The 21,962-nt window shown below is 49.2% G+C and overlaps 1 protein-coding gene across 1 annotated transcript in view; it reads right to left on the bottom strand.

Moving 5' to 3' along the window:
• Positions 1 to 10,475: 10,475 nt before the first annotated feature.
• Positions 10,476 to 21,962, bottom strand: part of SLX9 (SLX9 ribosome biogenesis factor) — a 39,933-nt gene continuing 28,446 nt past the window's right edge. The window contains exons 3-6 of the mRNA XM_068196408.1: positions 18,214 to 18,282; positions 15,021 to 15,174; positions 12,463 to 12,531; positions 10,476 to 11,105 (exon numbers count right to left, since the gene is read on the bottom strand). Coding sequence (XP_068052509.1) covers positions 10,979 to 11,105; positions 12,463 to 12,531; positions 15,021 to 15,174; positions 18,214 to 18,282 — 419 coding nt within the window. The 3' untranslated portion in view covers positions 10,476 to 10,978. The remainder of the gene's footprint in view (positions 11,106 to 12,462; positions 12,532 to 15,020; positions 15,175 to 18,213; positions 18,283 to 21,962) is intronic.

Below are 21,962 nucleotides of genomic sequence, written 5' to 3' on the forward strand. Positions count from 1 at the left end.
GCGGTGCACGGGCCGCGCCCCCCCGCGCCCCCCGCCCCCCGCCCCGCACAGCCGAGAGCCCGCCGGGCAGCGGCTGCCGGGCCGGCCCCCACCGCCGGGCCTTCCAGCGCCCCTCACGGGGCCCGAGGACTGAGCCTCTGCCATTCCGGCCTCGTCCTGGATGCGGTGTCCGTGTCCGAGCGCATCCCTCCACGCCACGATGAGAAGGCCAAGCAGTGTTTTCCAGAAAGCGGTGGGACGTCTCCACCCAAACACCGACAGTCAAGTTCACCCGTGCTCCCGCCACGTGTATGGCTCCGTTAAAGCTTCATCCTCCAGCGGAACAGGGGATCCAAAAAGGATGAAATAACTGCTTTGAACCTTGGCTGTTTGTGACAGCAGCTTTAGAACGAAGGCGTGAGGTCACCTAGGGAGCACGTTTCTGACTCGCATTTTGCTCTTGACATAGAATCCCAGAATGGATTAGGCTGGAAGGGACCTTAAAGCTCATTCCATTTCATCCTCTGCCAGGGGGAGGGACATCTTCCACTATTTGCACCAAGCCCTGTCCAAATTGGCCTGGAACACTTCAGGGATGGGGCAACCACATCATCTCTGGGCAACCTGTGCCAGGACCTCACTACTCTCACAGCCACGAATTTTGTCCCAGTATCCAATCTCAACCTACTCTCTGTCAGTTTAAAACCACTGCAGGTCACTGCAGTTTAAAGACACCTGCAGGTCCTGAGCCCAGCTCAGCCCATGGGATGCTGCAGGACACAGAGGAACGCAATGCTGGCCTCGCTCTCCCCACTTTCAGTGGCTCAGGATCTTTACCCCACCAGGAACTGGGATTCAGGCTTGCAAAAGCCAATTCAGGCTTGCAGCCTGATACCACTCCTCATCTCTGCCCTTCAGAGCACTTTCATCATGTCCCAAAATCTCATTCCTGGCCACAGCTGACTACAGGCATCAACTGGTCAGAGAAATCTTAACTTTCCCAGCCTTCTGTCCCTTTGAGGTTACCTGACCACCTTTTCAGTGAAGGAATTTTTCCGAATATCCAATCCAAACCTCCCCTAGTACAGCTCGAGGCCGTTTCCTATGGTCCTGGATATGTGCTGGCACGTGTTGCTGCATCAACCACCATGGCATTGCTAAAACTTGGTGCTGAGAACTCTGTGTGCTTTCTCACCTGTTTCTCCAGAGTGTTTAGGTGGTGACACCCACATTACCACGTCCCTTCAGTGTCCAAGTGCGGGCTCCAGGTGCACTGAGAGGCTCATGGCTTCTTCTTTCTCTCCCAGTTCCTGGTGAGGTAAAGATCCATGCAGGCATTCACAGGGAGGGCAAAGAGGACCAACACAAAAGCCAGTGCTGGAAACAACAATCTATTTTTATACTTCCTTCTCTCAAGGCACCGCCCTTCGCCTCTGCCCTGCTCAGGAGCAGCAGCAAAAATGGGCAGGCAGCTTTTGGCTGCTGATGCCTGTCTGTGTTTTCTTATCCCATTTTACACTCAGGAAATTTAGCACTCATACTGCATTTTTCCCTTGCCTTAGGATCAGCAGTGAAGCCACGAAACAAAACCACTTTCTCAGTTCCACCTCTGTGTCACCAAAGTGGTTGTGTCCCACCAGGGTGATGGGAAAATCACTGCCAGACACAATCCTGTGCCGCGTGCCAGATCTGGGATGGTCCTGCCTGAGCTGGGAGGTTGGACCAGGTGACCCACTGTGGTCCCTTCCAACCTGACCCCGAAATGTGGCAGGGACAAGGGTGGGGTGGGAGGCACAGCGTGTTCCCAGGCTCCTCATCCCGCTCAATGGCAGACCCAGCTCCAGCATGGATTAACTGGCTCCCTGCCACTGCGGAATGAAAGGGGCTCCCTCCCCAACCAGCCCTGGCCTTGCTGAGCTGAGCCACTGTGACTCAGCTGCTGGTGCTTATGAAACATCACACCAAGTAATTCAAAACTTGGTGTGGGTTTTTTTTTTTGGTTTTTTTTTTTTATTGGTTGGGTTTTTTGGCTTGGTTTGTTTTCTGTAAACCCACTCTAATAAATGAATGGCTCTTTAACAATGGCTTTTTCATCAAAGTCCAGGGAAATTGGAAATATTGGGCAGTTACTCAATAGAAGTGAGCACGGCGCATTTCAAACACCACAAGTCAAAAGCACCTTCACGGTTTCCACACTCTGACAGTGATTTTCCACCTCAGGGAAACATGATTTGTAAGCTGGTCTTGCTCCTTGGGGTCCCCACATGTGCTGAATATATCCCTGTGTGCTGGTCCTGGTGCACAGCTGCGCAAGGATTTGGATGGATTCTCCATCCCAGTACTGCAGACACACCTTGCAGCCAGCATGCCAGCTCATACAGACCTGCTTTCGGAGTCCTTAACCTCACCTGAGGATGTGGTGGATGCACTGCCAGACCCAGCACCTCCTCCACCATTCTGTGCCACCAACCCAACAGAAGCTGCATCCCTGAAAAGCCCTGGCAGCGGATCCAAGCTTAGGAGTTTCTCCCTGCTGTCGCCATATGATCCTCAGCTGGGCTGCTGCCAAGCCTGGGGAACCTGTTTCCAAATCCATGCTGCAAAAAGAAAGAGGGAGGATGTTTAACCCATTCTTTGCCTATTGCCGCGGGCGGTGAGGGAAGACAAGCACACCATCAATATGATTGATAAGCAAGCTCCAATTTATTCAAAGATCCTGTCAGTTTATATAGTCTTTTACAAGCAATGTCAGCAACAAGCTCTCATTGGTTAATTCATAAAGTTTCATTGTTTTATGTTCTTCCAAATGCAGTTTCAGCTGCAGCTAAGTTTTTCATCTTCTAGCTTGATATATTTTACTTTGCTAAGTACATCTTGTTTTACATCCTGTTCTTGTACAGCTCCTATCTCAAGGATCTTCTGCCTTTTGCTGTCTGTACATGCACAGTGTGCTGTTCACAGGCCTAGGCCCAGTGCTGTTTCCCAGGCCAGTTTCCCAGGCCAGAGCTCCTCCCAGGCACAGAGCTCAGGTCTGGGGTCTCAAACAGAGGATTGCTGGACAATTGTTCCATCGATCCATGACCCTGTTCCTGCAGCCATTCCCTAACACTTGCCAAGCAGCAGGCTGGCAGTCCTGTGGAAGGACAGTGGCATTGTCCCCAGGGTGGTGGCTGCTGCTGTAGGACAACTGGGGAGCATAGCTGCCTAATCAAAGATTCAACTGCTTCACAGATGGTCTGTAACAGGAATTTCTAAGGCCAGCACATGCTTCAAGACACTTTGGCAGCTCCTCTTGCAGTAACCTGCTTGTGTAGACCCCTGAAGAATGCTGAGGTGTGTCCTCATGCCTACACAGTGTCCTGAGCTGGGTCTACAGGCAGGATGGTGATGCCAGACTGCCTGTGAGCAAACAGATCGGGTGACAGCCAAGCCCTGCCTGATGTCATCCAAGGGAAGAGCTGGATCAGGGCAGCCTCAAAACGGAGAGGCCCCCACACTGGGCTGGGAACACATCCTGAAGACAGGGATCTCCATCCACAGGGAACTCCATCCTGAGGGTTGGAGGAAGAATGGCATCCAATGCAATTTCACGTGAGCACCAATGGTCCTGGTCTTTTCACCCCACCTGCAGGGACCCCACTGCAGTACAGGGCAGAGGAAGGACTCTGGCTCCCCCTCATCCTCTCACACCCCCAGGCTGGGCAGCCACAGGCATGGGGCTGTGTGGTGCCACCCATGGCAAAATGTGCCCTTGGGGTCACACTGGGCAGGCAGAACCAGACACCAAAATGCAGAACTGCCTTGGGGACGGTCTGAGCACTGCCCAGCAACAGGTCATGAACCAATCTGCTCAGTAACCAATACAAGGCCAGTTTTTAAATTATGAGCTACAGTGAGGTTCTGGTCATGGCAGGTGAGCTCCAGTGTAGGCTGGCTGTTACTGCTCAGCTGCAAGGCCCTGGTACCAAGAGAGACCGAGCTGACCTTTTGTGGAATTGTGACAAGGAGTGGTCAAAAAAATAAAAAAAAGTAAAGTTAACATTGGGAATTAGGAGGAGGAAAAACTGGAAGCAAGACCCAGCAAATGCTATTCAAGTACAAGAACATCTCTGGCTCAAAATTCCCAAGACATGTGAGAAGTTGGAAAAAATGCATGGAAAAGGATTGCATGAATTGGTTCACCACTTCTGTTTACACTGGTCACCACCAGCAGCAGCATCCAGGACTCACCCCAGGTGCCTGCAACATCCACTGCTTGTCTGATGCACCTGCATTGCACACTGAGCAATGATGAGCGTCCCAGTGTCCTCTTGGAGCTCACCACCACCATTAGGCATTTCAGCAACGCTGAAAGCAGCACCAGCTCTACCTTTACACAGAGGGCTTAAAGGTGGGTGGAGAAACATCAACAGAATTGTAAGAGTTAAATGTCTTCCCACAGTAACACCTCCTGCTCCCAAAGCAAAGGGAGGCAGGCAGGGCTTGTTTTGCCAGTGAAGTGGAAGGTGTTTAGATGAACCACCACATTGGTGAGCAGTGATTACATGTATTCAGGACAGCTGTTAAGTGTATCCAGAACAGCTGTAAACACAGCCACGCCCCCTCTGCCCAGAGCACCAACACTGCTTCCAACCTGGAGCCGCCAACACAGCTCCAGGCCGTGGCACCAGGGATGCGGATGTGCTCATAAACCCATCAGGCTGGCTGGGCTTGCAGCCCTCGCAGCTGGAGGCACTGATGCCCCCTGGCCCTGTCCCACAGAAGGGCTCTGAGCAGCCCCCTTCCTCCCTGCCGAGCCTGCGGAGAGCAGGGGACCAGGAGCAGCAGCATCCCCCAGGGAAACAACCCTTCTTGCCTGTCCCCTTCCGTGGGTTGGCTTTTGTCCATCAACCCCTCAAACAGTTCCTGCCAAAGCCAGACAAACCACACTTTAAATACAGATCAAGTGTTCAGCTGAGAACCGTCTGTCCATGTCTGTCCATCCCCCACACCCCCCGGGCTGGCTGAGCTGGAACAAAGAGGTGCCTGCCCCGGGGTGATTATCTCTTCCTTCATCTCCTTCACTTGGGAGGATATCCTGGTATCATCTGCTTTTACCTGCTCGGGGCCTGACATTTGTTCCATTTCTAGCACCTTCCTGTTTGGGACATTTCTTTGTCTAAGCTTCCTCTCCTACTTGAGTTGCTGAAACCAAGTCCAGGGAGCATCAGGCAAACAATGTGTTGCACACCACTGTCAACATCCTCCACAGCAAACTGCATCCTACCCACTCCTTGAGCAGACAGACCAGCAGCAACCCCCCTGGTCATGGCTTACTCAGTCTCAAAGAGAACCTGCACTGCAGTCAACCACAGAAATTCTCAGTTTAGGAACACTGAGCATGGATCCAGACTCCACTCCTCACTGCCCACCATCAGGGACAACTGTGGCTCCCCAGATGTTTGGGGATGATGATCCACAAGGAGCAGACACAGCAGACCTGTATGGTTCATGTACAAATCACACTGAGTTCAAACAAGGTCACCAACACACCCCATCTGGCACAGAACACCAATCGTTAAAGCAGGCAGAAACCCTTAGATAATATTTTATGCATCCTACTTGTAATCAAGCAGTCTGGAAAATCTCAGAGAATCCAGATGCAAAGGTCTAAATCTTAAAAACGCTGATGGCAAGGCACTGTGTTTTGTTTGCACAATTTAAATATGTTTGCACATATTTAACTTATTTCGTAAGGAAAATTGAATTGGTTAAGAAAAAAAAAAAAAAGCCACCACAAAAATCCTTGTCCCCCTGTCAGCAACACCACTCCTGATGCCAATCCCAGTTTGGGTTGCCAGAGCACCCAGTGAGGCATCAGGACCAGACAGAGAGAAACCACAGAGCCACACACCAGCTGCCTCTCCCAGAAAAAAATGCCTGACCAGCATTAAATTGCTCATCAAACTAAAAACACAAAGCCAGGTTTAACGCCTCACATAAAGCAACCATGGTGCAGAGCACAATCTGCAGATCCCAGATAATTATTGGGAAGAGTCAGCATGCAGGGCATGGCTTTCCCTTGCAAGGAAATGGTGAGTATGGAGATAAGGATGATCCAATTAACTGGACTTTACGGGGATTTCAAAATGGTATGTGGCAATGCTCTTAAGCACTTAAAGAGTACCCAAAAGCTCTTAAAGAAACTCAGCTGCCATGGGATAAGAGGTAGAGCCCTCCTGGGATTAGTTCAGGAAGCAAAGAGCGCGACTGCACCTCTCAAGGGAAGGTCTGCTGCATCCTACCTGAGTGCTCTGAAAAGGCCAGGACACAGCACTGTGACAGCCCAACCGTGCAGGATGGCCACCAAGGGCAGTGCTACCAACTGACAAAGGCAGAAATGGTAAAACCTGTTCTTCTGGGGGCAGGGACAAGTGGGGTTGAGCTCTGAAGCAAAGGCTGGATCAGGTGATTCACCCCTGCCCCTCTCTTATGCAACATCTCAAGGAAAGGAGTTGCTGGTGCCAATCTCATCTGCTTCCAAAACCATCACGCAGCTCAAATTTACATGCAGTTGTATTTCCTTGGTTCCCTGAGGCTGCTCCTGCAAGAACCCACCTGGACTGGTTCCAAAGGGCAAAAGAAACAGATACAAGTGTGAGAAAAGTAAGGATGAGCCAGGGAAGAGGGCATCTGGGAAAGGAAATAATCCCACACGGGGAAAGCGCTCACTGCACATGCTGGAGCATGCAAGAGTGGCAGAAGGTCAGAAGTGCCAAGTCTCTGCTCTGCCAGCCACTTTCTGGGCCAGAAGGAGCAGGACACACTGGAGTTTCAACTGTCTGGAGCTCCCTGAGTGCTGGGTCAGCCACATTGTCCACAGTGGGACTGCTGAGGACCGTCACCATGGCTGGAGGGGTCTGCTGGCACCTGCAGCCATGTCCCTGGCAAGGTGTCCCAGGCAGACTCTCCTGTGGGCTGGGCTGTGACTGGTGACATGCAAGATTAAGGAAAGGTAAGGAGTGCAGGTCTTTTTTGTGAGTAGGGAGGCAACTCCTCGCCCCCAGACAGCAAACCTACAGATACTCCTCCAAATGACCCATGGAGGCTCAAAACTCAGACTGAGCAGTGGCTGTGGCGAGGAAATGCAGGGGAAGGCAGTCAGTCCTGCTGTGCCCTGGCCAGGGAGCAGAGGAGAGCAACCATACTGCAGCAGAGACCCAATGCTCCCAATATTCCCACTGCTCTCACCAGCTGCCACTGGCACCCTAAATACAGAGTAAGAAGTGCAGCTGAGGGCTGGAGCTGCATGACCCAGGGCCTGCTCTCAGCTGGAGAACCTGGGAGTCACCTCAAGGAGCTCATGGCAGCCCCCCAGCCCCTCTGCTCCCAGCCAGCACTTGGGACAAGCCATCTGGAGCCCAGCAGCCACAAGGTTTCCGCAGCAGCCTGGGAGGCAGCCAGCTCCACCCCAATACCCGCAGCACCAGCACATGCCTCAGTGCCAGGGCTGGCAGGGCTGGCAAAAGCCATTTCACATGCTTAGTTAGCTCCAGGGGATCAAAGAAAGCCATGGGCACATAAGGCAGCTCATGGCTTCAAACAGAGTGTAAGCAAAAGTTCTCTCGACCCAGCAAAAGCCACATTTTCCAGAAGCAAAGGGGACTTGGATGAGGTCTGTAAGGAAAACTTTCCAGGGCAGACAAGCCAGCGAGCGGAAGGAAGAAGGACGTAGGCTATGTGCTCACAACCCAAGGGATTTCCTTGGGTTAGGCTGTGTCTGTGTGACTCACTGCACCTTTCCAGGCTGTGCTGCTGCCCTGATGCAAGCCCTGCTCCAGCAGGAACCAGCCAATGGGCCATCGCAGGTACCACGGAGAAATGTGGGAGTAGCAAGAGCAGGGATATTAAAAAATATCCCTGCACACCAACGACACTACCCAGGAGCTGATGGGAAGGGAGAATCCCCTTCCACCCACTGCTTTGTGTGTAGCTGAAAATACCCACTGGTACCACCAGATGGACAGGATACCCTGGCTCCCACTTGCAGACACAGCTCTATGAACAGCCTTCAAAGGCGAAATCCCCAACAAGAAAGAGAACAGCTCAAAAAAGTAGCCCCAAATTTCTCCAGTGCCGAGCTGAGATGCATTCACTGCTTACTCACTTCTTGCCAAGTCTGGAGCTGCCGGGTTGGGCCCCCACCCACCCCTCTGGCACAACTACTCCTTACAGCTTGGAAGCTATTTTTTTCCCACCCTGCTATCTAAAAAAGAAAAAAAAAGGCGTGAAAGCTTTTATCATCCTGAAAACATGCCAGCTGCGAAGGCGACTCTGTGTCTCAGACGCCTGTTTCCTGGCAGATTTTAAGTCCTTTGCTCAACTGCTCGGATGGCGGGGGCAGGAGAAGCCTGCAGCAGCAGGCTGTGAACTGGAGCTCTAAACACTCACATGTTTAACTGCTGCTAAATTCCTGGGGGACCAACAATTCCAAACAGTGGGCTCAGAGCTACACACACAGCCAAGTGGGCGCCAGCCTATCCAAGGGCCACCAGCCTGGGTACAGGAGGTACTGAGGGGGGTCATGGCCCAACACCTCCATGTGGGGACAGCTCCCAGACAGTAAAAAAGGAGGGGGTCACCCTGCTCTACCAGATCAGTCACCCCTTCACTTCTCACATAATGAGGCTTCACCCCTGTTGGCTCCCAGAGGTTTCAAGGGAAAGAATGGGACCCAGCAAGCAGGCTGAGCAAGGAAAAAGTGCTGGACAACTCCACTGTTGGTGCCCAAATTTCCAGTGACCAGCTCTGGCTGTAGGTGCTGGGAAATCCACAAGAAGCCTGAGGGGTAGGGACCCCACCTTGGTGCCACCCCAGAAAGACCTACACACACACAGAGCCCTTCATGACAGTGATGCCTTTGGAGGCTCCAAAGTGCTTGGAGCTGGTTTTGCAGAGGTATATCCAAGTTCTGACTACAACCCAAGGATTTTTCCATACCACCTCACATCATTACCAGAGTGGGGAGTAGGGACTCTCTGGCTTGCAGTCAAAGAAAAACATAGCAGCATTGTCTGCCCTCGTTCATTGTCTCAGGGTCTGGGTGAGCATTTCTCCACATCAATCACCCCCTCTTTGTACTCTTGTTATTAATATTGTTGCTGTTACTGTTCCTTTTCTTATCTCATTGCTGTTTCCAGTTTTCCATCCTCCCTTGTACTTAGAATCACAGAATGAGAGACTTACACAATGGTTTGGTTTGGAAAGATCCTTAAAGCTCATCCAGTTCCATCCTCCTGCCACGGGCAGGAACACTTTACACCAGACCAGGTTGTTCCAAGCAGTGTCCAAACTAACCTTAAACACTTCCAGAGATGGGGCAGCCACAGCTTCTCTGGGCAACCTGTGCCAAGGCCTCAGCAGCCTCACAGGGAACAATTTCTTCCCAATATCCCAATGTCTAACTCAGCCCTCTGGCAGTGTGATGCCATTCCTCCTTGTCCTGGTCCTCCAGGCCCTTGGCCACAGCCCCTCTTCCTGCTCTTTCTGAAGCCCCTGCAGGCATTGAGGGTGGGCTCAGTCTCCCCACAGCTTTCTCTTGTTCAGGCTGAACAATCTCAATTCTTGGATGTCTTTGCCTTCTTCATCTCCCACCTTCTCTCCCTTTCTGCACAAGAATGGCTGCACCTGGGGCTGGCCAGCCTGAGAGCAACAGAATGGAGGATGGGACAGAGTCAGCATCTCTATCTCTGTGGCCTCTGCCAGCAGGAAGCTCCTGCCAGGCCCTGTGGGAAGAGGAGTGGCATTTCTCTAACAGGCAGAGTCAGCGACAGCGTCTGCACTGCCAGAGCCAAGAGGCACCAGACAAAACCTTTGTTCAACAGTGCCAGCCTAGAGAGAGAACAGCAGCAGCATTACTATTGAGGCAAGACAAGTATGATCAAGGTGCCAGCCACCTCCACTGAAGCTGGTTTCAGGCACTAACTTGGGTGAGAGTCAACTGCAGCAGACTGCTTTCCCAAGGTTAAGAAGCATCAGTTAACTATTTTTTATGGTTCAAAAGACAGCACTGTTATTTTTGGGTGTCAAATTGGGATCATGTCTAATAGGGAATGGCCCTGCCTTCAGTTGTGCCCCATAAAAATTCACTGGGGTTTTGTGAACATTGGTGTTTGCTAAAGGAAAAGCCTGCTCCAGAGGTTCCCAATCCCAAAAACAACTGGCTGAAGTTCACAGCCTGCAGGCTGGACAAGTTTTGGGATGCCTCCTGCAGGGCAGGCCAAACAGGGCACAAAGGCCAAAAGGGATGAGCATCACTCACAGGAAGCCCCTCCAGGGCAGGAGGAAGGCAAGTCCCTGAGTTAGACATGATCTGCAGTTATTTGTCATTGCTTGTAGCAGTCTCCTGATTTGCTGCACACATGGAAAGAACAATTATTTTAAGTCATTTTTTCAGAGAAAGAAATAAACTCGTATTTCAATCCCTATTTTCCAAAACAAAAGCCAGACAAACTCTGTGCTGTATGAAAGTATGTTTATTCCAAAGCTAAATTTTTCACAGAAAACAATCTCTATGAACAGCAGCACTGGTCATGACAAACTCCAAAAGCCTCCTGGGCTCCAGGGCATGGAGTCCTGAACCATCCCAACAGAGCAAGCAAGAACCCTTCACAGAGATGTCAGAAAGGGGAGGGGGGAGAATGACAGAAAACAGATAGATAGCCACTTGGCACAATTTCAGAAATCATACCTGCTCACAAGAAGAGCAAATGTATGAAGACACTTTGCAGGGAGATTAATGCCTGCACAAGAATCTCACAGAGCACCCTGCTCTGTGCAGACTGCCTGTAAAGGAGCAGCTGCCCCTGTCAGGAGAGAGCTGCATTATTCCTGCAGACAGAAAGCAGGGCTCTTGGTTTTCATCATCTGCTGAATTGCTTCCAAGGGCCCAAGTGGCTGGGACGTCGTGCCAGGGATGTGCTCCTCTGCAGCCTGTGCATGTCTGGGCCCAGTTGAAGCTCTAAAGGGGTTCTCCTTCTTGCCCCTGCCTCAGCCTCTCGGAGAGGTGCTTGCTGATGGCCAGGAGGGGGTTGGCTCTGTACTGGGGATCGGTGATAACCTCTTGAAACCGAGCCACTTCCTCCTCTCTGAAGAAAGAAAAATAACACACCAGTTCTCTAAGTGCCTCATGTGAAAGGAACTGAGCAGATAAGGACCAAGTCATAAAGTAGCAGATTTCTGTTGAGACAGAGTGATCCTGAGTGTAAATCTCAGAGAAAGACAGGGCAAGAATAAACCTAATTTAACCAAGGGCAAAGCTCCAATTGCTGCCAGCTTCATGGGAGCCAGGGACTTTGATCTCAAGCCACAGAGACACAAACAATCATGACAGTGTCCAGCATCACTTGGGAATGGCTTTTTTTAGAGCTTTTCCCTAGTAAACCAGAAACAAGAGACTGTGGATCTGGTGAATCACCAGGAATGAAAATGCCTTCAGACTGCACCAGCACAACAGCAAATTCTCTTTAGAGAGCTCCTCTACTGACTCTCTTTATTGCTGAACATTGAGCCTTGGTAATCCTACGTGCAACACTAACTGGGCACCATGGGAAGAGTGTGACAGAATTACCCCTGCATGCCTGGTCACAGCTGCTTCCTGGGGAAATGGCCTCGTCTCAAAAAGCAAGCAAGCAGGGAGGGACAAGAACAGAGCAGCAGTATAAAATAAACCCTGTGAGTTTTCACACAGCCACATCCACTACAGCATGCTCATCTCCTCCAGACTGCCAGGCTCTCCACAGCCTCGCCAGACAAGCACTTGGAAGCGCTCAGCTACTTCCCTCCCCTTCAATGCTCCTGCCAGAGAAACAGAGAGGAGTCAATGCTCCTGAAGCTTGGCTTGGGGTATTAAGGTGAGGCTTAGGGAACCTCTCATCCAAACTAATACCTTGGGTAAGAAACCTCAAGACCTTCCTGCAAACTTTTTCCCTCCCAAGAAGCACAGACTTGCCAGACCACCAAAAGCAAAGCAAGGCAGAACTGAGCAAGAAAGGCATCCCAGCCCCAACACAGGCTTGTTTCTGACAGAGAAGGTATTCATGGAGAGCTGTGCTGCATCTGTAGCCTGTTCAGCCTCAGTTTGAAGCTGAATGGCTCAAAACTGACAGAAATCCAGGAAACAAGAAAGCAAACAGTGCCAGATCACAGAGCCTAGCCCCAGGAGAGCTGTGCTGAGGGAAAACAAGTTCTTGATGGCACTATAAACTATCCAACAGATAGGGAATAAGAAGTTGCCAGACTAAGTCCAGGAGTTACTTGGACACATTTAAGTTCTCCATCCTTATTGATATTCAAAAGCCATGTGGACTTGGGTCTTGAGCAAACAATTCTAGGTGACCGTGCTTGAGCACGAGGGCTGGACGAGGTGACCCCCACAGATCCCTTCCAGTCTCAACCATTCCATGAGGCTCAGCAGGAACTGGACACTGACAGCTGGGTACTTACAGGAGCTGATGTTTCTGAGCTTGTTTCATCAGACAGAAGTCTGCTGGTTCTGCCTTTGCTTTAATGTGGCTATGGAGAGAAAAAACAAAACAAGTGAGTGTTAGAGCATTAACTTAGCAATGGCTGTGTAGATGGAAAGAGTTCAGGGATTCTGCATCTGCCTTTCCAGAAAGGACAGGTAATTAATTGTCCTGCATGGAAATTCTCCTGAAAGGCAATTATTTCCATAGCCAGGCACCACAGGGAAATGTAAACTCCTTCCACCCGACGCTGAGAGAGCAGGAGGCATTACAGGAAAACCAGATTGCTCAGAGCCAGCACTGGTCATTAGCTGTCCATGCCCAGATTACTTTCTGCTTATCACTGACCTCCAGGTCAAACTGATCCCATTGCTTAGAGCAAAGACTCCATGGAACCTCCCCTCCCCACCACATGTGTCACCTCTGCACAGCTCATGTTCCTCCTGCTGACACTACAGAGCTCCAGCCTCCACAGCCAACCACTACAGGGAGCGCCAGGGATGCTAAGCAAGAGGAGGGAGCAGCCAGCTCTGCTCTGGTTCCTGCAGTGGGATCACTGGGATATAACATGCTCTAATGCAGGACGGTGCACTGTGTGCAGAAGAGGCACAGCAGCAGATACAGATCTGCCACCTCCCTATGCATTCCTTATTCCTGGGCAAAGTCCAAGGAGACCAGAGGTGTAACACCATCCCTCGTGATGCCCCATGCCAAGGAGCAGCACAGATTTACCACAAAGCCAGCACTAAGCCCCAGCAAGGGACACACAGGAAGCACAGAGATTGCTTTTGGGACTTGTGGTGCACAAGAGAAGCTGCTGGTAGAACTGGACATTAAGGAAAGGAGAAGAAATTTCCATTTTTCAGGATTACACAGATAGGAAAGTTAACAGAAGAAAGAGGCTGGGAAAAGGCTCTGCCTCTGTGGGGTAGCTCCTCCCCAGTTTGCCCTGAAGCAGACCCCAGCACACAGGCCAAGGGGGAGAAAGAGAGCCTGCATCCCATCTCTCTGTTGGAGCAGGGAACAAGGAGGAATATTCCCATACTGGTGGGTGCTGGGGGCTATGGCCACCCCCACTTGATCTGCCCCAAAGGTCAGGAAACACAACAATTTCTCACCTCCTCTTCAAGACAGCAGGGTCTGGTCTCTTGTTACAGTGACCTCCCCTTCCCACTTCCCTCTCTGGCATGCTACCCTCCATCCTCTTATACTGCCTTTACTTCCCCTATTCTTCCTTTCTTCTTACTCCCCTTGCCTCACATTCCTTCACATCACTCATTTCAATCACTCACTTCTATTCAATCACTTCCTGCTCGTTTTCCTCTCCTCTCCCTCCCCTCATGTTTAACAGCTCTGCACAGGAACAACTCCTGGTCCTAGTTTGCCTGGAATGCTCACAGAAGCTCAAGAAAATCCTTCCTCAAGCTGGATGGCAGCCCTTGGTCACCAGAGCAGGGCTTGCCAAATCTGTGTGTGCCACCAAGCCACCATGGCAGTCCCTTCAGAGGTGAACAGCTCTGCAGAGGGTGACAAAGCCTAAAGGAAAGTTAGCCTGGAGTATATTTGCTGCTGGATTTCCCCTCAAAATCACCAGCATGCTGCCTGCTCACTTGGACCCCGTTAGCAGCTCAGCTTCATTACACTTCATTGCCTTCATTCATTATAAAGCAGAATAAAAACCTCCCTGTAATGCGCTTTTACCCTGCAGGAGATCAAATTCCTGGAGAATCTAATCTTTTATTAATACTGCTGACAAATCACCAGAGTATTACCCTTCCTTTCTGTAATGATTCAAATCCTATAAAGGCCTCCTCTGATTATTTCAAACACTCCTATACAGACATTCAGGAAGCCAGAAGCCAGCAAGGGGAAGAGGAGCCTGTAGCTCCTCCATGCCAGTACTAAGGGGGGCTGGTTTGGGGTTAGCAGGTCACAGGCAGGGTAGGTGACATCATCCCATGTCAAACTCCCTCCTCCACTGTGCCAACTTGGACATCTAAAAGGAGAGGCTTTTGGCAAAGGTCTGAGATAGGGAGAGAGGGAGCTGACAGTGCACAGGGAACAGCCAACTCAGACATGCTCTTGGCCAAAGTCACACTACAAAACAAAGATTCTGGCCACAGCACAAAGGGCACTGCTCAAAGGCTTGAAGTGCCTCAGGACAAAGCCTAGATGAAGGCCTGGAAGGATGGAATGTCAGGCTGCAACACCACAAGACGAGGTTATCAGGTGAGCTCAGCAGCATTACAACGTGGACACCTACGTGCCACTCCTGCAACTCCCAGGACATCTGGATGCTCCCAGCCTGTCTCATGCCAAGCCTCATCCAAGCAACATGGTTCCCCTCTCAGCTGTGGGTTCAGAAGACACATTTCATCTTTTTTTCTTGTGCCGAGTGAAGCATAAAAATGGTTAAAATAGAGTTGTGAATGAGACCCTGTTCTCCTGACCGTGGCCTGCAGCTACAAGCTGAGCTGAAGGCCCCTTCGCCCCGCAGGAAGAAGGGAAATACATAGCCCATCTCCAAATGGCACATACCTTTTGAGAGGCTTCCTTCCCCTGCCACCTGTGCTCAGGTAAGAGAGCTCAGGCAGGGCTTCCATCAAGGGCTGCATGTCTCCCACCACAGGTGTTGCTTTCCGCTTCGCTTCAGCTTTTTGCTTTTGCTTGGCCATCTTCACACTTTCTATTTCTGTGTCAGAAACAAGGCATTACTGGAAGAAGGGGAAACCCCTGCAGGAGATAACCCTTGAGCTAAGAAATTCGTAAGTTGTTTTACCATTTACAACAAGCCAGAATGATTTAAACCAGGGGAAAAATGAACAAAATGCAGCTGGGTCATTCCCTCCATTGATGTATTTGCTTGTAACTATATACAACCCTTCTGACATTGCAATGAGAAGTGAAATTCCAAGATTTTGTCTGTTTCCATCCCTTACACTGTTCATTGCTCACAGCAAAACAGCACAGCAGTCCTGGTGTGGCAAAAAACACATTGACCTTGCATAGAACTGGGAAACAAGAGGGGAAGGGACAACCCAAATACAGTCAACTCCAAATCTGGCCTTAAACAGGCACAGCCCCCGCTCTGTGCTGCTGTTGGGACCAAACAACAGTCTCCTAGCACAGGCAGAAAAGATGGACCTAATGTCAGTTGTTTACTTAGTTTGAAGCGAGTCGAGGCTCCACCTTCATGACTCACTGTGGAGTGCAAGCAGTCAGATGCTGGATAAACTGGACCCTTGGAAAAGCACTGCACCAAGTGGCAGATGCACAAGGCTTTTCTCAGGACCAGGTTTCCCAGTCTCCCAGCAGCAGCTCTGACAAGGGTGTGGGCACAGAAAGCTGTACAAATGTTACATCTGTCTCCTTCTTTGTCTTAGGAGGTAAAAGCCACAGGCTTCTGCCTCAGTCCTTGAGGCTCCCTGATGTGGCAGTGAGTCCCAAAGCTACCCACGCTTCTCAGAGCCAGCAGCCCCCAGCTGAGCACCAGCAGAATGTGTCCTTTAGGACAGCCCACAAAAGCCCAGCATTGCTACAGGCCTTCAGCTGAACTCCAAGATGCCCCACATGACCCACAAGCCCCTTGGACAACTGCAAGGATAAGCCTCAGTGCTGAGCTACCAACTCCTTGTGTGGACATGACCGTGTGCCAGAAGCCATGGGGCTGAGTTGGTGACACAGCGAGGCCAACAGCTCCCAAGGCAGCATGGCCACAGAAGCCAGAAGTATTTTTGGTGGGAGCACAATAGCAGCCAATCCCACTTACAGACCACAATCCTGGGTCTAATCCTACTCCCACAGTCCAGGAAGCAGAACTCAAATTCTGTGGCTGCTCCTTTAATGCCTTCGCCTTGCTTGTTCTCCAACTCAGCTGAGTCGAAGAGCAACAGATTTTCATGAACTGCAGTTCTGCTGTACATGGATGTTTGTGACAAACTGGGATTGGAAACACTTCTCCTCACAGCAATCCCTGCCAAGAACACAGCTTTCTGTTCTGCATTACTTCTTTTTTTGGTCTGGCTTTATGAAGCTGACTACTTCAGTGCTTTCATAAACAGTATGTGCTGAAAATTTTCAGACACCTGATTCTGCGCAAACATCCCAAATTCTTTTCCTATGAAGTCTTGTTCATCTGAGGAGCCATGTAATATATGTATTTTTAAATGTGCATACTTCTAATGTCTGAAGCATTACATAAGTTTTTTTTCCCCACTCTAGTCTCTCCTAAGATTACTTATTGGAATGGAAGAAAGTTTTGCATTTGCACTACTGGGCTGATCTTTGGTTCCCAGGGTCTTGGCATCCAGTGTCACAAAAGCAGCCCTTGGACAAGAAGAAACAACAAACTCGGATTTAGGAAAACAGAGATGTAGTGCTAACTTCAGCAATCCAAGCTGGGTTCTCTTTTGGGAGACAAAAAGCTCTTTCTCCACAAGAACTGGCAGAGGCTTTAGGTACTTCTGTGCCTGTAAAGCATTCTAACATCTAGTATCTCCTAAGACAGATAATTTAGCCTGGAGTTTACTGTCTTACTGTTCTCCTCAAAGCAATAACACTGCACTTCACTCGTATTCCCTCATCTGAGTAATTTCAGAGCCAAGAGAAAGGGAAAGAGGCCACAGCAAGGCCAAAATAGCACTCATGATCTTGGGAAAGACTGATGCTACAAAGGCATCAAGAGGGCTGGATTAAGACCATGTAGGGATCCTGCTCCTGTGCTTTTCCAAAGCAGCTGACCTTGACTAGCACAGCCATCTGTGTTCTGTGTCCAAGCGAGATGTCCAGGCACTCAGCAGCTGTTGGCTGGTTGGTTGGGAGAAGGTCTCCTTCACACTCATGCATGTTAAATTCATACCTTTTAATCTAAGAACAGCCAGACACACCTTCAGTGCAGCTGGTGAAATCAAAGGTTAATGAACTTGGGCTCAGAGCTCAGGCACACAGATCATTTGGTGGAGCAGAAAGCCACATCCCTCTGTCCCAAACACAGTCTGTGTCCAACTCTGTTGGGCAAGAAGGTGTTAGGAGAAAAGCCTGTCCCAAGAACAGCTTCAGGTGACACAAGGAATCCCTCTGCCACACTGGGTACGACAGCATAGTCCCCTACTGTGCTAAGACACTCAAAGCAAAACAGGAAAAGAGAAGCATTTCTGCCATGGGCTGGGTTTGTTTAGCTCATATTTCAGTGCCTCGAGAAAGGCCAGACTGTCTGGTAAGTGGGTTCACTGACCTGTAGCATGTGGGAAAGAGCAGTAACACAGCCAGCAGTGTCCAGAGTTCTCCCTCAGTGAGGGGGCAGGAGAGCCCACTGTAGGGTCTCACCACAGAGGTTTGGGATTAGCTGATGGCAGCATGGAGCTCAGCTCCAGCCTGTCCTGCCATCCCTATGAGGAGGAGCTCCACTAGACAGCTACTCACATCTGTACCAGAGTTTTAAAAGATAGAAAAATATGCTAATCTTACATGGGCACAGTGCCCTTCTGGATAAACAAAGGGTTTATATAGTCACATATATTACACATGGTGAAAAACCAAAAGCAGAAATGGAGCAATGACTAAGTCTTAGTGCTAAACACTGAGAAACAATACCTGGAACTTCTATGCCAGTGCTGGGGAGGCATAAAGATTTCTGAGAAGTGTTTAGGTTCTTCCAGCACTGTCACCAAACCCAGAGTACAGAGATCCATCAGAACTATGCACTGTGATATCACATCACAGGAATACTCACTCTGCAGCCATCTTTCCTTCCTCAACTTCATCTTCTCTTTTTTGGAAAGTACTGTTTTTTCTTCCGAACCTAGAAGAGAAGAGACATGAGATGGAGCCTGGCTCCTGCATAACAGGTTCTGTTCAACCCTTGATGCTTTTGAACTTGCTGGCATGGCAGGCAGGCTGCAGGCAGATCCAGAGGCTACCCCGCACCCCAGCTTTTAGCCAAACAAATCAAATCTGCCTCGCTGTGAGTTAAAGGACAAGGAACAAATAAGTAGATCGGATCATCAACATAGGATCACAGAATGGTATGGATTAGAAAGGACCTCAAAGCTCATCCCATTTCAAACCTCCCTGCTGTGGGCCCCAGAACAGCTTGTTCCAAGCCCCCATTCAACCTGGCCTTGAACACTTCCAGGGATGGGGCAGCCACAGCTCCTCTGGGCAACTTGTGCCAGGGCCTCCCCACCCTCACAAGGAGAAATTTCTGAAATATATCCAGGGCAGCCCTAAGGAGTGGCTGGTCACTGGCAGCTTGTAAAAAAGACTAGTACCTACTATTTACCAAATTCAGTATTGGAAAGCAGCTGTTGAGCACTGATATCCAATATAAAGTAAAATACTATCACAAATGTTTTTACTGGAGATCTGTTGCAAGTACTATGAAATTATATCTTATCTCACATGTTTAAAACAAAACTGACTTTAGCCAACTTTTCTCCTGAAATGTGCTGGAAATACCAGAATTCCAATGGAGTAACAAAGCTCCCCAAAGATCATGCCATTCACTTTAGCTTATTCTTAAGTCTGGGGAAGAAAAAGTACCCCTTTTTTTTCCCCTCCCCAAAAGAAAGAGCAGAAAGGAATTCAATGCAATTATGAAAACAACTCATTAAGGATAACTTATCTGAAGCTACAGATCCTTTAGGATGATTTAAACAAAAGCATCATTTAATAATTTCTTAAGACCAGAACAAACCTGCTGGGGCTAGGCCTACCTTCCCACAAAACCAACAATCACCACCATGTTTTGAGTTTCTAAGACAGAGAGAATGAAGCTAGAGCTTCCACAGCCTCATTTCCCAGAAAAATAATTTCCCAAAAAGCACTTACCACATTTGTTGTGGTATAAAAGCAGATGCTGAAAGAACAAATTGCATGGTCCAATAACCAACTCTGAGTTACGCCCACCCCATCACCCCACATTTCTGCGGTTTCAGGGGAAAAAAGGATGAATTGTAGTCAACTATCACATACATATTATTATTATGGAATTATTATCCCACCCCAATGATCTCCAGAAGGCTGCCCGCACAGGACACCACAGCTGCTCCAGCCTGCCCAAATTTCAGCCATGGCAATGCTGGGAAGATCTGCCCCTCATCTGGAAACACACTCATGACTTCACTGGAAAAACATCGCCTGGCAGCATTTGTTAATGAAAATAAAAAGGCCCAATTCAGCCAGCTGGCCAACTCTAGTAATAACAGCAATTCAGGTTTGGGTTGGTGTTTTTTTCCCCAAAACAGTAGTGGAATATTTAAGGAAACACAAAAGCTGTTTTCCTGGCAGGAACCCAACCTTGCTGCTGGCCGGGGGAAGGTGGCCACAGATAACCAGAGGGTGCCTGAGGGAAAGGAGCTGCATCCCTCCTGTGCCAGCAGCCAGTTCCTGCCCTTTTCCATCACTTGGCTCCCTAGACACTCCTATTTCCATATCCTAGCCTGCCCTCAGAAGGCTGTTCAGCTGCTTGAAGGTGCAAAGTTGTGTTTGGCAGCTTCCAGTTGCGATGTCGAGTGCCAAAACCGCTGGAAAGCCACTGGAGAACAGTGAAGGCAGAATTTAGCTAGTTAATTAACAGCACAGACTGTCCCCAAGGTAGCCTTTTATTTTTATTTAGCTTGCAAGCACGTCTGAGATCAAGCCAAACCACAGCTCCATTTTAATTATTTTCCTGTGAAATCAGAAGGGTTTGAATCCCCCTCTCCAGCCCATTCCACAGGTAATTTAACAACACTTGCCTTTGAAACCCTATGCAGGGAGGAAAGGTGAGCAAACCCCATCACATTAGCTAAGGATAATTTCCATACTGTAAACTTGACAAATATTTGTTTTAGCGAGAAGATTTCTTTCTTTTTTCTTTCTTCCCTCTGATCTGTGCAGTACAAGACATACCAGATACAAACAGGTTAAAAAAAAAACCACAATAGCTTTTTTCCACCTACATCAAGCATTTGGTACTACTCCTGGCAATCCTCAAGATCCTGCTTTCATGACAGAGAAGTAGATTTTTGAGGATGGCTTCCTTAATTTCAGAAATCTTGGGGGAATTTTTGGTAAAGGACTCGACTAAAAATAAAAATAGAATATATATATATATATATATATACACCCCCCCACATATATATATGTGACTATTTTTCATAAAGAACTTCTTAGACTAAATATATCTATAAATCCTACCTTAGAAATCCCCATTTTATCCTTTCTAGGTATTCAGAAAGAAGCTGGAGTGAGTTAAAGCTGTAACACTACAGGCTTCCCTGCCCCAAGATCCCACTATTTAATTTTGGCTCTGCAGCCAAGAGGGTTTGACAGTTCCAGGAAACTACATTACTTGGAGCATTTGGCCATTACCAGAAATATTCAACAAACCTGTGCAATGCCACATGGACAGAGGAGGGTCCTTCAGCACCAGGCATTTGCTCCCCGCTGCAAAGCTCCTCCTGGAGTTTCATTAAGAAGTGACATGTAACATTAATTAATATTCCAAAACCCCAATGATATGTAACAGCAAAGCTGTTGCTGCTCAAAACATAGCATTTTGGCAAACTGAAGTTAAATAACAACAGATGTTTTAATTTTAGCCTCAGTTGTGTAACAGCAACAATGAGCATATGCCTACAGCTGTGGGATGAGTTAATGAAGTCAGACTACATCCAAAAGCAGAATATTGGGTGTGGTTTGGGGTTGTTTTTTCAAATGACATAGTGTCACTTGTAAATTGTGCAGTGCTCTTGTCCAATGAAAGAGCCTGGGAAATGGAAAGGACAGTCTCCTGGGGCACACACAACAGTGCTGTGACCTGGCAGCTGTCAGTGCACGACCCCTGAAGGTGTTCTTATTCCTCTAGGAACAGAGTGGAGGGACAACACGGGCCAGGCAAAAAGCCAGCCAAGATGTCCTCTGGCAGAGAGGATGCTCCACAGCTCCCTGCCCTCATCCCACCAACAACTCCCAGTCAGTGACCTCCAGCTCCACTGCTCCCAAAAGCACTGATGCACAGGGTCACCAGTGTGACCAAGGCTTGGGGGTGGCAAGGACAGAGGCAGGGGGCTGTATCCAAGCTCTTTGTCCTCCTGCCGTTAGGGGGGACCCCAGGGACAGCTTGGTACCTGTATGTGGGCACAGAAAACCCATTTGGGTTTTGCCCAGTCCAAGCCCTGCTGCACCCTGAGCAGGCTTGGGATCCAGTGTTGGAGGAAAAAGTGCCAGCTCCTGCTGGGCCAGGGCAGGTTTCTCCATGGATACAGCATTTGCTTTTCATGATCTAAAACAAGCTACATTATTTTTGTTCGCACTTAATAATTACACCAGCACGCACACACTCTTCCTGCCCCAACGTGGAAGGTGTGAGAAACGACCCTCACTTTTAAAATTTTCTAAAGGTTTATTAAACCTTGACAAAAGTTACAACAAATGACTGAATAAGGAAAAATCTCAGTGCTGGGAGCCCCCCCCCCCATGACTACCAGCCACGTGGCT

Source organism: Anomalospiza imberbis, chromosome 7 (assembly GCF_031753505.1).
Source record: "Anomalospiza imberbis isolate Cuckoo-Finch-1a 21T00152 chromosome 7, ASM3175350v1, whole genome shotgun sequence".
NCBI lineage: Eukaryota > Metazoa > Chordata > Aves > Passeriformes > Viduidae > Anomalospiza > Anomalospiza imberbis.